The sequence below is a fragment of the Euprymna scolopes genome, chromosome 36 (assembly GCF_053919585.1).
Source record: "Euprymna scolopes isolate OS-2025 chromosome 36, ASM5391958v1, whole genome shotgun sequence".
Lineage (NCBI taxonomy): Eukaryota > Metazoa > Mollusca > Cephalopoda > Sepiida > Sepiolidae > Euprymna > Euprymna scolopes.
In genome coordinates, this window is record NC_136517.1 from 35,214,740 (window position 1) to 35,229,585 (window position 14,846).

The 14,846-nt window shown below is 37.2% G+C and overlaps 1 protein-coding gene across 4 annotated transcripts in view; it reads right to left on the bottom strand.

Moving 5' to 3' along the window:
- The window catches only part of LOC145260408 (rho family-interacting cell polarization regulator 2-like), a 589,420-nt gene that overhangs the window by 83,066 nt on the left and 491,508 nt on the right, over window positions 1-14,846 (bottom strand). For all 4 annotated transcript variants that reach the window (XM_080118387.1, XM_080118386.1, XM_080118384.1 and 1 more), the window contains exons 5-6: window positions 11,086-11,683; window positions 3,384-3,456 (exon numbers count right to left, since the gene is read on the bottom strand). In XM_080118387.1, coding sequence (XP_079974513.1) covers window positions 3,384-3,456; window positions 11,086-11,672 — 660 coding nt within the window. In that variant the 5' untranslated portion in view covers window positions 11,673-11,683. The remainder of the gene's footprint in view (window positions 1-3,383; window positions 3,457-11,085; window positions 11,684-14,846) is intronic.

Genomic DNA, 14,846 nt, shown 5'->3' on the forward strand with positions numbered 1-14,846 from the left:
TCTCCCCACGATGTTGAGGAAAACCAGCTCCCCCCAAAAAGGGAGTGTCCAAATGAATAGCAATTGTCTGATATGAAGGGTTTCCCATAGACTGATCCAAGCTGATTGCTTTCTGGACGTCCAGGCATGAAAGGCCGGGAAACTGCCTTCATTTTCGATTCAGTTTCGCTTTTATACAAAAAAAAAAAAAACGAACAAATATGCGAGAGGAAGGAATACGGTGAATTTTATAAAAGTCAATCAAAATAAATTTACAGACACCGTCTCTTTGCAAATCATAGATATTACGATCTAGGGAGTATATAAAAAGTTCTAAAGAATAGTATCCCCCCCCCCCCGAGAACCCCCGACATACAAAAACATGTGCGGCAGTTTTGTCTTTTCTATATATATATATATATATATATATATATATATATATATATATATATATATATATATATAGATAATAGTTTAATTCTCTTCATTCTCGTAACAATTGTTTGGTAGCACAGGAGGTAAAGGCTTAACAAATGGAGCCAAAGATGGCTTTGTGGCTGGGTTCAAACCTCATGATTGGCAGGAATTGTTACCCTCTAAATTGATGATTGCATAAACATGAAACACTAGTCTGTAGGTATAAAAGAATAATTATTGTTATATATAAATGTGTGTGTGTGTGTGTGTGTTCTGCATTTGTCTGGTCTTTTAACAGTTATGCTTTGAATTTCAACATCACAGTGCTTCATAAACAGTGGATTCTCAATTACTTTAACACACGTGCTGGATTGGCACCTATATGCTGAATTGGACATTAAAATTTTGATCTTTGACAACAACTAAAGACTGAGCCAAATGGTATCATGGTAAAGAAGAAGAAAAAATACTTTCCTGATGAAGACTTTTAAGAGTCGAAAATTCAAATTTTTAAATAAATAAATGTGTTTATTAACAAAAAAAAAACAATTGCACTTGTCTAATCTTTTAACAGTAATGATGCGAACGCACGCACGCACACATATATATATATATATATATTTTTTTTAAATAGACTTTTTCAATTTAAATTAAGCAGAGTATACAAGTTTAACATAAAGTTGTCCTACTTCTGATCACATGGAGTTGATATTTCCCAAGAATTTATTCTCCACCATCTAAAATGTTTTCAACTGGTGATATTTCTTTTTAACATTTTTTAATATTGCTTATATCATGTATTACATTTCTTATAAACATGTCCGCTTTTTGTAACACTACTCTTGCATTTGTTACTTATCCAATTTTTCTTTCATGGAAATCGCTCAAGACAAGACATGAAGCCACTAGACGTAAAGAGCTCACAAGAATGAAAGACAGAAGATGCCTATTGACCTTAGTTTTGAAAAGACCAAGGCTGTAGGAAAACAGTGAGCAGGAAGAGAGTTCCACAACCTTGCACGCCTTGGAAAGAAGCTACTGGGATATGAAGCTGTATAACAATGAGGTACTAAAACAATGAATTAATGAAGACCTCTAGACCAACGAGTCAAATGAACTGGAACAAAGGAAGCAGGGAATAGATCAGACAATTCTGAGGAACATATGCCATAAAAGTATTTGTAGAAAAGACTGAGACTAGCAACATTAAGTCTGTGAGAGGTGCCAGTGAAGAAGAGTAGGGCCAATCAAATTACAGATATGTTTTTGCACTCTTTCAAGAACCTTCAAATGAGAAATAGATTCGCCAATCCAAATATGACAACAGTACTCCATACATGGTCTGATTATAGATTTGTAGAGATAGAGAATAGCTGCAGGTGATTAGAATGATAGAGAGAATTGATTTTATAGGAAGCAGAAAGAGCAATGGATGTAATATGTGGACTCCAAGAAAGATTTGATGAGAAAGAAAGACCAGGAAGTTCTAGAGTCGATTCTTCATTGAAAGCAGAGCCATCCATAAGAAGGTATTTAGTTATCTCCCACTGCAAGAATTTAGACACCAGGGTCGGAAAATGGGATTGAGAAATCAGTGTCCACAAGGAAGAACCTAAAAATACATAACATGTGGCCGCAGCTGAGATTGAACTCACTACACGAGTTATTGTAATTCAACTCTTGTCCGTAGCTGAATACTTGATGCTTTGCCAGGGCTATCAAGGGTATTTTTATCGTGACGCCATCACTAGATGGGTTGCCTACCATGGATTAGAGGCCCATCTACCCTTGAGAGAAGGATAAACCATGCCAGTTTCCCAACCTGGTATCTTACCTCACGATACATATAGCGCTTCACCTTCCCAAATGGTCACCCATCTGGTACTGGCCAGGCTCATCGTTGCTTAACTTTGGTGATCCGACAGGAACCGGTGTGTCAACGTGATTGTGCCATATTTCTAGAAATACGGAAGGCGGGACACTCTGACCTGCAAAATGTGCCTGCATTCCCTGATAAGGGTGCCTCAGGTGATTAGCAATAAAATAACTCCTTCTCAAAGGGAGAAGGCAAAGCCTGGGAGGGTGAACTTCCTAGTTCTGCACAGAACTAGCATCACATCGCAATCAACAGGGACGATATCATTACAGGAATGCCCTAAATCTCTGGATTTTGGGGGAGCCATCTATAAGAATCTCAGGAAGAAAAGGGTCACGCCTGCAATTGAAGGACAATAGCTAAGTCTAAACAGGATTAAATGAAACACACCACTTCCTTATTCTAATCCATAAAAGAACCGAAATCAACTTCTATTTGTTTGTATGAAAACAAGGGTCACTTTTTTATTGCTACACTTCTCTTATCTACATTTTGTTTGGTTTTAATGTCTGCTGAACTAATCGTTATTTTCACATTTTTTAATATTTCTTTAAAAAAAAAAAAAAAAAGATTTCAAAACAAAGATAACTGTTTTCTACTTCTCTTGTATCGGTTAAAATGGTGAAAGAAAACAAAAATATATTCAAATATACAATTAGATTCTATGACAGAACAGACAATACATATATGCTGTGTGTGTGTGTGTGTGTGTGTGTGTGTGTGTGTGTGTGATATTCTGACTTCCTGTTGCTAAATATTCTCTCTCAGTTGTTACTGTGAATGCCCACTGGCATAGCATTTATAAGTATGCAATTCCCTTCAATTCTTGTGTTAATTGCCGGTGGCTTGGAGGAAAAATGCTAACTCACAAAGAGTGACTTTGTGACTGAGTTTGAATCTCCCAACCAGCAGTAATTATCACTTCAACATTGCATAAGCATGAAACAATAGTGACTATAGATATAAAAATAATTGTCAATATTTATTTTATTTTTATATGTGTATATATGTGTGTGTGTCTTCGAAGCTTTTTAACCTTTGAAAACTATGTAAAAATTCTTGTAAAAATTTTATTTTTATTCTTTTGTCGCAAAAGACATATATTACTCACCTGAGCTGTGGATGTGTTCGCATCTCGACTTTTCAATTGAACAATATCATCTTGAGTGGCTGCTATGAATTCTCTGAAATTAGAATTTAGGATATTTAGATAATTTTTCTTTTTTTGTTTTTCACTATCTTTTTTTTTTAAATATAAAAAGATGTTTATATTATTACGAAGGTCGCAATTAATCTAAAATACCACAGTAACAATGTGTTAAATTTCGATTTACTTAATGACAGCAGTTGCAAGGAGGCGATGGTGGTTCAGTGGTTTTGGCCTTCGGGACAAGATCAAAGTGTAGTATCTGTTCTTCAGATGCTGCACTTCCATTTCTTGTTCTCTGTCAGTGGAGGAGAAAACCTTCACGACTGAGACAATTTTTATTTCTTTTCTCCACGTTAAAAAACGACCCTGGTGTCTAACTCTGTCCCATGGGGAAGCATTGTATATAGGAACTACACAGGCTGACAAGCTTGGTGGGCCAAGTTCGAACGTAGTTTCTTTCACAGAAAGGTTTTCAGTGAGGGATGTTGGCAATCTTTCCGTGGTATCTCCTTTAAGTACCTGCTATCCTTCTAGGAAGAGTTCTTAACTGAAAGATATGGGGGGGGGGTAGACGAATGCCAACAAAATCATCATTAAGAATGATACTTAAAAACAACAATTGCACCCCCCCTCCTCATATTTTGTTGACTCTAACAAAGAATTAGTTTTTAAGGTCAGTTCCATATTCGAAAAATTATCATAAGTTACAAAACGTGTTTAGGCTATTTGTACTTTTGCACAACCATTTGGTAACAAAAGATTTTTTTATTTTTGAATCCTTTTCTGAGCAAACAAAATCGCCTTCTTTTCACTCTCTAAAATAACCCTTTGAAGCTTAAAAAATGTTTTTTTTATTACCTTGGAGGGTTAATCAATAAATAAATAATACACGAATTAAAGCATTGAAAAAAAAAAAAAAAAAAAAAGAAATGAAACGTTACCCCCCCCCCCAAAAAAAAACCCCATGGTCGATTTTGTGAAGCTTTGATTTCCTGTAGCGGCAACATTGACCATCCACGAATATTCTGACCCTTTACAAAAATCAATGTGCTCAAAATATAGAAAAGATAAAATGGTAAAAAAGTAAATGCTGAAGAGGAAGGTGTGGGGAAGGGATTTAAAAAGAGAAGGATTTTATTTTCAATGGTGACGTGAGGTGATGAGTAAATGACAGATAGAGAGTGGGGGGGGGTATGAAACTAATCGAAAGGAGAGTAAAAAAAAAAATATAGGAGAAAAATTATGAGTTGATCAGAAAAAAGGTGAGAGTAGGGGAAGAGGGGACGAAGTGGGGAAGAGGGGGTGAGAGAATGAAGAGGAGAAAAAACTACGATAAGAGAGGGAGAGGTGGGTGAAGAGAAGAGGATAAGAGAGAGAGAGAGGAAGGAAGAGAAGAGGATAAGAAGGAGAGAGGGGGAAGGAAGAGAAGAGGATAAGAAGGAGAGAGGGGGAAGAGAAGAGGATAAGAGAGAGGGGGAAAGAGAAGAGGATAAGAGAGAGGGGGAAAAAGAAGAGGATAAGAGAGAGGGGGAAAAAGAAGAGGATAAGAGAGAGGGGGAAAAAGAAGAGGATAAGAGAGAGAGGGAAAGAGAAGAGGATATGAGAGAGGGAGAGGGGGAAGAGAAGAGGATAAGAGAGAGAGGGGGAAGAGAAGAGGATAAGAGAGAGAGTGGGGAAGAGAAGAGGATAAGAGAGAGAGAGAGGGGGGAAGAGAAGAGGATAAGAGAGAGAGAGGTGGGAAGAGAAGAGAATGAGAGAGAGAGGTGGGAAGAGAAGAGAATGAGAGAGAGAGAGAGGGTAGGAAGAGAAGAGGATAAGAGAGAGAGAGAGGTGGGAAGAGAAGAGAATAAGAGAGAGAGAGAGAGAGGGGGAAGAGAAGAGAATAAGAGAGAGAGAGGGAGAAGAGAAGAGAATAAGAGAGAGAGAGAGGTTGAGAGGATAAGAGAGGGGGAGAGATGAGGATAAGAGGGGAGAGAGGATAAGAGAGAGAGAGAGAGGGGGGAATAGAAGAGGATAAGAGAGAGAGAGGGGGAAGAGGATAAGAGAGAGAGAGGAGGAAGAGGATAAGAAAGAGAGAGGGGGAAGAGCATAAGAGTGAGAGAGAGGGGGAAGAGGATAAGAGAGAGAGGGGGAAGAGGAGAGGATAAGAGAGAAAGGGGGAAGAGGAGAGGATAAGAGAGAGAGGGGGAAGAGGAGAGGATAAGAGAGAGAGAGGGGGAAGAGGAGAGGATAAGAGAGAGAGGGGGGAGAGAAGAGGATAAGAGAGAGAGGGGGGAGAGAAGAGGATAAGAGAGAGAGGGGGGAAGAGAAGAGGATAAGAGAGAGAGGGGGGAAGAGAAGAGGATAAGAGAGAGAGAGGGGGAAGAGAAGAGGATAAGAGAGAGAGGGGGAAGAGAAGAAGATAAGAGAGAGAGGGGGGAAGAGAAGAGGATAAGAGAGAGAGGGGAAGAGAAGAGGATAAGAGAGAGAGAGGGGGAAGGGAAGAGGATAAGCGAGAGAGAGGGGGAAGAAAAGAGGATAAGAGAGAGAGGGGGGGAAGAGAAGAGAATAAGAGAGAGGGGGGAAGAGAAGAAAACAGGATAAGAGAGAGAGGGGGAAGAGAAGAGGATAAGAGAGAGAGGGGGAAGAGAAGAGGATAAGAGAGACAGGGGGAAGAGAAGAGGATAAGAGAGACAGGGGGAAGAGAAGAGGATAAGAGAGAGAGAGAGGGAAGAGAAGAGGATAAGAGAGAGAGAAAGGGGAAGAGAAGAGGATAAGAGAGAGGGGGGGAAGAGAAGAGGATAAGAGAGAGAGGGGGAAGAGAAGAAAACAGGATGAGAGAGAGGGAAGTGAAGAGGATAAGGGAGGGAGAGTGGGAAGAGAAGAGGATGAGGGAAGAGAAGAGGATAAGGGAGGGAGAGTGGGAAGAGAAGAGGATAAGGGAAGGAGAGAGGGAAGAGAAGAGGATGAGGGAAGGAGAGAGGGAAGAGAAGAGGATGAGGGAAGGAGAGAGGGAAGAGAAGAGGATGAGGGAAGGAGAGAGGGAAGAGAAGAGGATGAGGGAAGGAGAGAGGGAAGAGAAGAGGATGAGGGAAGGAGAGAGGGAAGAGAAGAGGATGAGGGAAGGAGAGAGAGAAAAGAAGAGGATGAGGGAAGAGAAGAGGATAAGGGAGAGAGAGAGGGAAAAGAAGAGGAGAGGGGGAAAAGAAGAGGATACGGGAGGGAGAGGGGGAAAAGAAGAGGATATGGGAGGGAGAGGGGGAAAAGAAGAGGATACGCGAGGGAGAGGGGGAAAAGAAGAGGATACGGGAGGGAGAGTGGGAAAAGAAGAGGATACGGGAGGGAGAGGGGGAAGAGAGGAGGAACAAGATATAAGGATAATATGAGATAGGAGAGAGGGGATAAGTGGAAACAGGAGAGGGGGGATAAAGGGAGATAATAGAGGAGGATTTTACTGTTGAATTCAGTTTTTTTTTTTGTACTACAGACCATAATTTCTCTTTGCCAACTACCTATGATGTTCCCTGGAAAATGGGTGACAACAAATTTCCCGTATTTCCAGTATGCTCCACCTTTTTCACTAACATTTGCAGATGCATTTGTTTTATCACAACAACCGTTTATTGGCAATAACTATTGGCCTTCACAAGATCCCAGTCATTTTCACACTTATCCAATCGAGGTCTGGTTAGTGCTTTCACTCATCAGTCTTTCGATCCTCCTTGAGTCTTCACTATTTGATTTGGTGCAAGTTGATGCTGACATTACAATTAAAAAAAAAATGGGGATGTGGGGGGTAACTTACAATTATATGTGATGTTTCTCTTTGTTTTACTTCTGTTTTAGTTTCTATATCACCATTTAGCATTTGTAGCTCATGTGCATCAAGGCTTTTCCTTAATATTTTAGCTGTTTTCATTATTGTTATCTACTGCATCTTAGCCTTTCCTGTGAATCCAATTTCTTCCATTTAAAAAAAATTTTTTTTTTTTTTTTTTTTTAAAGTTTTACAGAATTGTCCGTAGTGCTCCCACTATTATTGGTGTTAACATGGCTTTCTTCATCTTTCAGATCCCTTTCAGCTCCTTGGTCAGTTTTGTGTATTTGCTTCGCTTCTCCGTCTCCTTGACATTCATCCTGTGGTCTGTTGGAATGGCAAAATCTATGATCTGGTAGAACTTTTCCATCTTGTTAGCTATTATGATATCTGGTCGTCTTGCTTGGATGGGTTTATCTGTTTGTACGTCCATGTCCCATTGGATTTTGAGTACTCAAGATGTAGTTGTTTGCATAGTTCCTAGTGCATTGCCTTCCCCACTTGATTGTGTCCATTTTTATATTCTTTTTGGGCTAGTGTGCTGTATTCAATTATGTGGTTAATTGTTTTGTTTCTTTGTCTGCATTTGCTGTTTTCTTGTGTCTGCTCAATCTTCACTTATCTGGTTATCTTGTGTGGCTGTTAGTGATTCAGTTTCTCTGTTTAAGTGTCCTTTTCATACCCATGTCCAAATGTTCTTATGAGTCTTATCTTTTGTCATGCTTACTAATCATCCTTGAAGATTTTTCTCTTCATATTTTTCTTGTTCTTTGCCTCCAATTCTCTGCCTTGTCCATTTTGGCAGAGTCTCTTGTTGCAGTGATTAGTCTTTTTGTGTTCTGCATTATGTATTTTCATCATTCTTTTTTATGTCATTCACACAGTCTACTATACAAATTAATCCTCTTTCTCTAATTTTCCATTTCATGTAGAATCAGTCAGAATCATCCTTTGTGCATAGTCATAAGTTTCCTGTTTTTCTGGTCAATATGCCTCAGTTCTTTGGTTCAGCCTATAAATGGTCCACAGTATCTTACTAGTGATACTGCCCATGCGTTTATATATTTCATTGGATTCCTACAATATATAATTTTGTTTCTAAAAGTTTTCTTGTTCTTATTAGGTATTCTTTACCAAATTTCTTTTATTTGTGTCGATTTGATGTCTGCCTTTCAAAACTTCTGAATATTTGTAGGCATTCTGTTCACCTAATGCTCTCATCTCTGCTTGGTTGGGTAGTTTCATACCTTCCATTACTTCCAGTTTTCCCCTTTTCATAACTGGCAGTGTGCACTTTTCCATTCCAAATTCCATTTGAATATCCTGACTAAGGATTCTGGTCATGTTTATTAGCGTCTAGTTCCTTTTTGTTTCTTGCGAAAAGTTTCAGGCCGTCCATGTACATTAGGTGGTTCATTCTCTCATCTGTATTATTAAACTTGTATCTGGCTCGGCATTTCCTTAGCATATTGTTAAGAGGTATCATGGCTATGATGAACAGTAGTGATGATAGGGAATCTTCTTGCAAAATACCTATTTGTATTTTATCTAAGTTATTGTCCATCAGCTGTCAGTTAAAGTTTCTATGTTCTCATTGCTTTTCCAATCAAATTGATGATCCTGTCTGTATTTTGTACATTCTCAAGCATTCTATTATCCATGTCATATGGATCTTGTAATACACATTATTGTAGTTGATCTATGCCATGGATATATACTTTTTTCTAATTTAATCTTCTTCAGGATCTTTTAGTCTATGTATAGTACAGGGCTCTACATTGCAAGTGAAACAGTTAGATTTGCGAGTGATTTTTCACAGTGACGACTAGAAATAATGAAATGTTTATCTTTTGGCGATTGTATTTCCTTCACTGACAATCTTCTAAAGTTCACTACTGAGTGAAAAATATCTTTTCAACTTTTTTTTTTAATAAAAGTTAAATTATTTAAACAATAAAAGTTTAATAGAACAATATACTCTTCTTTTTTTTAACGAAGGCTGTTTAAAAAAAACATCTGAAGAAATTAGAATGTCTATACCTTCAAGTATCAACATAAAATTTGTTGTATATTTAGAATTACACTCATTAAAAAAAAAAAAACACACAGAAAAATCTTTATAATGTACATACTCGTCACAGAACGAAGATGTCATATTCTAAAAATCATGTGGGTTTGGCTAGTAACTTTTCTATTTGGCTAGTAAAGGAAAATATTTAGTTGTCAAAGGTCAACTAAAGATAAATTTGTCCATAGAGCCCTGTAGTAGATGAGAAGTCTCTCTTTTTCCTTTTAGACATCCTTTCTGTTCCTCAGGAAGTACTCCACAATTATTAAGGGAGTGGTAAATTTGTTCTCCAAGTCATGCTATTAAAGTTTTCTACATGGTTGGTAAGCAAGTTATAGCTCTATAGTTGCTATGGACAGTTCCCTTTTCTGTGTCTTTTTGTATTAGTGTGGTTTTACCTTTGGTCATCCATTATAGCACGTCTGTTATGTACATACATCTTTTCAGGTTTTCAATTAGCCTTCCATGTAGTGTTGTGAATTTTTTGAACCAGCTGTGGCCTGGTGCGCTCCAGTTTGGCATTTTTTGTAGGGTTGTCTTGAGGATTTCCTTGCTGATTTCATTCACTGTCCTTTCTTTGATTTTCTGTAACTATTCTTTCATATCTTTCAGCTATTCGACATTTCTATTGTGATGTTTTTGCTCTTCCCATATCTTGCTCCAGTAGAGTTTTCTTTCTGTCAGGACTAGTTGTTCGGTTTTTTATTTTCTTGAGCACAAATGAAAGGTTCAGTTCAAAATTCTATATATGTTTCCAAAGTCTGACAAAAAGATTTACAAGTTTAAAAACATGCATATGAAAGTTGTAGGTTATATTGGCCAAAACGTTAAAATAACCATGATGAGAATAGTAGTTTGAAGAATCCAAGGTTGCATAGTTAGTTGTTTATGCATCAGGTCCCTATCAACTGCCATTAGTTATTGACCGTTTGCATAAAATATTGTATGGGTACATCTGAAAAGATCTTACAAGCTGTAGGAAAATAGAAAGGTGAAAAAAAAAAGTGATAAAAAAAATCGTGAAAAAGAAAAAAAAAAGTGATAAAGAAAAAAAGTGAAAAAAAAAAAAGATTTGTTTACATGTTTATGTATCATGGTGCAATTAATATAAATTTTAAAAAATTATGAATAATGATCCCATAGATGTGTTAAAAGTATTTTAAATGAAAAAAAAACAATCAGCAACAATTATGTTCCCAGATATTATGTTTAAAAGATGGTGACCCCTTAAGTCAAAGGTTATCTCCATTTCTCATGCAGAATTGGTTGCACAACTCTTCTACATTAAAACATTCAATAAAACTCGATAATTCGATAAATTCTATGTTTATTTGTAATTATTTTTCTACTGAATTATTTTTCATGGCTTACCATTCACAGGAATCATGTTATTTCAGAGTAATTCTGTATATATATATAATTAATATTCATATTTAATAGCCGAGTGCCTTTGATAGCAGTTTATCTTAAGTGGGACATAAAAAGTGGAATCTTTCGCAATTACGTGTTTAAAAAATGACGGCCCATTAAATTAAGTCAGTTCAAGTCAAGGGAGATAGGTCAGGTTGTCATACTGAATTGTTTGCACAGCTCTTCTACGACAAAACTCGATAATTCAATAAGTCATATTTTTACTTGTAATTATCTTTCTACTGGATCATTTTTCAGAATTTTTGGAATTTATACTAATTTCGTCATGACATATAAGTATGTCATAATGTTTTCACATGAAATGCTTTGGTTTAAAAGATCGCCAACACAAAACACAAAAATGTTAAAAAAAGTAAAAAGGTCCTTACCGAATCCCCTTTTTGACGCTTTCAAACATAAGAACTGCACGGGTGGGTTGAGGTAATTTTGGAATCTTTGGAGGCTTGTGACTGCCAATGCCCAACCGCTTAGATCTTTGTGGAGGCTGTGTATAGACACGGGGGCTTCTGCGCAGTGTCTCTCCCAGCACAGGCGTGCCGGGGGCAGACCGTGGCCGTGCATTGACCATGCCTGCAAAAGACTTGCTCCGAAACACTGTCACAGGCATCTGGTTTCGGTTCTCTTTCAGTGACATATCGCCCTGATGACTGGGGCTGGTGTCACAACTGTTGAATCCGTTTGTTATATTATAATTATAGTTGTTGTTGTTATTGTTGTCGTCTTCTCCTCCCTCTAGTAGTTCCTTTCTCTTATTCTGGTGATCGTCACTGGCAAGGAGACGTTCCTGTGCCTCAGCGATACTGTCAGTATCACAGTCGTCGTTGTCGTCGGTAACCACGCTGTCGCTGGCGCTGCGGTTGCCGCTACCTCCTTCTTCTTCGTCCTCCCCCTGCTCGTCGTCACTGTCCACATTTAGGTTGTAGACATCTATATCATGCAACTCATTGCCGGTCATAAAGCTCAACTCTGCAAGTAGACGGAAAAAGTTTCAATAAATGTTCTTGTCAAAATCGGAATAATAAAGTGAATAGATAATGCGCAACAGCAATGCATTTTTTTTTTATGGAAAAAAAAAAAAAAAAAAAAAAAAAAATGTAAATCCCCAATTCCTGCAATTAAGCTAATCAAACACCAAGTTACTAATGTCAACGGCAACAACACACAACATTTTAATCAACCAGATGAAACACGAAATCTATGGCATAAAAATGACAAAACTAAAACAAAAAAAGATTATGTTTCTGAATTTTTGAGATGAGGATTGATTATGCATATTATTTGGATTCTTCGGACTACTGTTCTCATCTTTAGTATTATTTTCACAAAATCAAACCAAAACCTAAAGGCAGTGAATCAAGTACGATATCCATTAGACCAGCTTTCCACAATCTTCAAAATGTGCTTTCAAACCTACTTATACTTAACATAAGAAAGTTGTCATGTTTCACGACCGCACATGTGTAGTCATGAAACAGTTGACAAACAAATAAAAATCCGATGACCTCCCCAAGTACCAATTTTTCAATTCTGACACCTTAGCAGCCCTTTTTTTCCGGATGAAAACTGATTAAAAAGTTTTCCACATGTCTGAATACTCTATATACCAAATTTCAAGTTTGTAGATCAAAAATGTGTTGAGCATGTAGGTTGAGAGTGGTCCTCACACACACACACACACACACACAAACACACACTCTCTCACTATTTATATATGGAGGGAACCCAGAAGAATGAGAGATTCTTTAAAAAGAAACATCGGGATAATACAAGGTTTCAACAAATGAGATGGAGCTTATAAACAGAAGAAAAGGGGAAAAAATGACAATAGGTATTTCGAAGCCTAATGCTTCTCATTAGAAGAGGAGAGGAAGTGCTATGTAACAGATTAGAAATGTGACGTCTAGCAATAAGTACATTAGGAACGAAATAATGGGGTGTCCAATGTAGAGAGTAAAACAGTATAAATGTGGAGGGAGAAATTTGGAGAACTAAAGTGATTAAGGTGGTATACGACAAAAGTAGCATTATCACATAATGAAAATAAGTGGTATGTAATGGGGTTAGTGATATGTTATACCTAAGTATAAAGAGCATATATATCCTGTACCTGTACTTAATGAACGATTAAATTTATATACATTAGTATATATCTTTATATTGTCGTTTTTCCCCCTTTTTCCTTCTGTGTGTGTGTATATAATTTTCAGAATTATAGAGATTATATATAATTATTTCTACAGCCAAAACGTCGCAGCTTACAAGAGTCATGACAGCCAACAAACCAAAAGTCCAAGTCTTGAGTTTCGCCCTCATTTTGGGCTCATTTGGCTATAGCAATAATTATATATATATATATATATATATATATATATATATATATATATATTATTAGTGATGGGACGATTCCAATATTTTTCCCAATTCCAATACAATTACCGATTCCATATTAAATTACCGATTCTGATTCTTTATAAATTTCTAAATATTTAACTATATAGTTGTATTTTTTTCTCTGATTACCGTAAAAACACACATGTTAAATGTGCAAATATTTTCCTAAATGTAAAAATATACTTGTGGGGAATGAGCAATCGATTTTAGCTTCGCTGGGGGTTTAAAATCAATAAATACTTGTTATTTTATCATTATTACCAACAATGGAAGATTTAGCCTTAAATAAAAAAAAAATAAATAAATAAAAAATAAAAAAAATAAGACAATTGAAAGAATCGTTTTGGCATTGGAAAATCAGTACAAATATTACTGATTCCGATGCCCTCAAAATATTCCGATTTTTCCACTTCCGATTAATCGTCCCAACACTAATGTATGTATATGTATATATATATATATATATAAGCATAAAGACTAAACTGGAGATTTACATGTAAAAATTTATTTTATTAATATATTAAGCTCTACTCTTTGCTGGAGTATCGTGCCTTTTTATTTTTGGTTGGGATAAATATAATTATTAACACTTATATTGGACAGAAGCTTACAACAGCATTTGACCAGTAAACTTCCCCCCATTAGTTCCTATTTACAACAGAGTCAGACATGGGGGTCGTTTTTTAACATGGAGAAAGGAACAAAGATTAAAAATTGTCTCAGTCGTGAAGGATTTCTCCACTGACAGAACAAGAAATTGAAGTACAGCATTTGAAGAAAAGATACTACACTTCGAGCTATATATATATTTTTTTAATTCACTCTGAAAGTTTACAACCAAAACAGAAATAAACAAAAAATTAGACACAATGCCACTCAAAATTTGGGGAGGAGGGTGCCTATGGTCATCCTCGTTCTCATTCACCACAATACCTCAAGCACAGCAGGAGGTCTTCCTACCTAAGATTCTTAAATCATATTGTGTGTGTGGAGGGGGGCATGTTTTTTGTTTGTTTATTATAAGCAATAAAATAAATTTGTAAACATAAAATTTTATAAAAAGTCTTATTTAATTTATTTCATTGGCTTGGAATGAGCGGGGGGGGGGGAGTTCAAAAAAAGTAAAATCAAAATGTTAGTAAGACCCTCCCAACCCTCTCTAGGTGGTAGAACGCTTGATGTTGGCCAAACAAACAAGTCGCTCCCTATATGGGGCTGATATTCTAGGTAGGATCAAAGAAACTGGGGTTGGGGGGGGGGGGTCTGTGAATGTTCTCCAAGATTGCTCATTGGGGTAGCAGGGATAAAAAAGAAAAGATCGAGGTGTGGGTATCTTGGAGGTTTCCTATCAGGGATGGAGGTGGCCAGGCTAGCTAAGAACTTAGTCTAAACACTTGTTTTAGGGGTCTGGAGTCCAGCAGGATCTGAACCGTGTATGCCAACATAACTCCAACTTGGCACCTGTACAAACACACACACAATCTTTATCCATCTTCGGTCAACGGCCTCGGAGTATAATCTGTTCCTATAAAATCTGATCTTTTACCTTCAGCTGGTGCTTGAAGAAAGGGGCTAGATCCTGATCAGCAAAAGATTCAATCCCGCACTTCTCTTGCACTCTTGAACTCCATATCACCATTCTGTTCATGGCCAGGATCGCAAGAAGCACTTTTCGTCTCTCCCTGTGTTACGGCGGCTCTGCATTTTGGATGACGTATCGCACGTCCAGCAGGCGAGG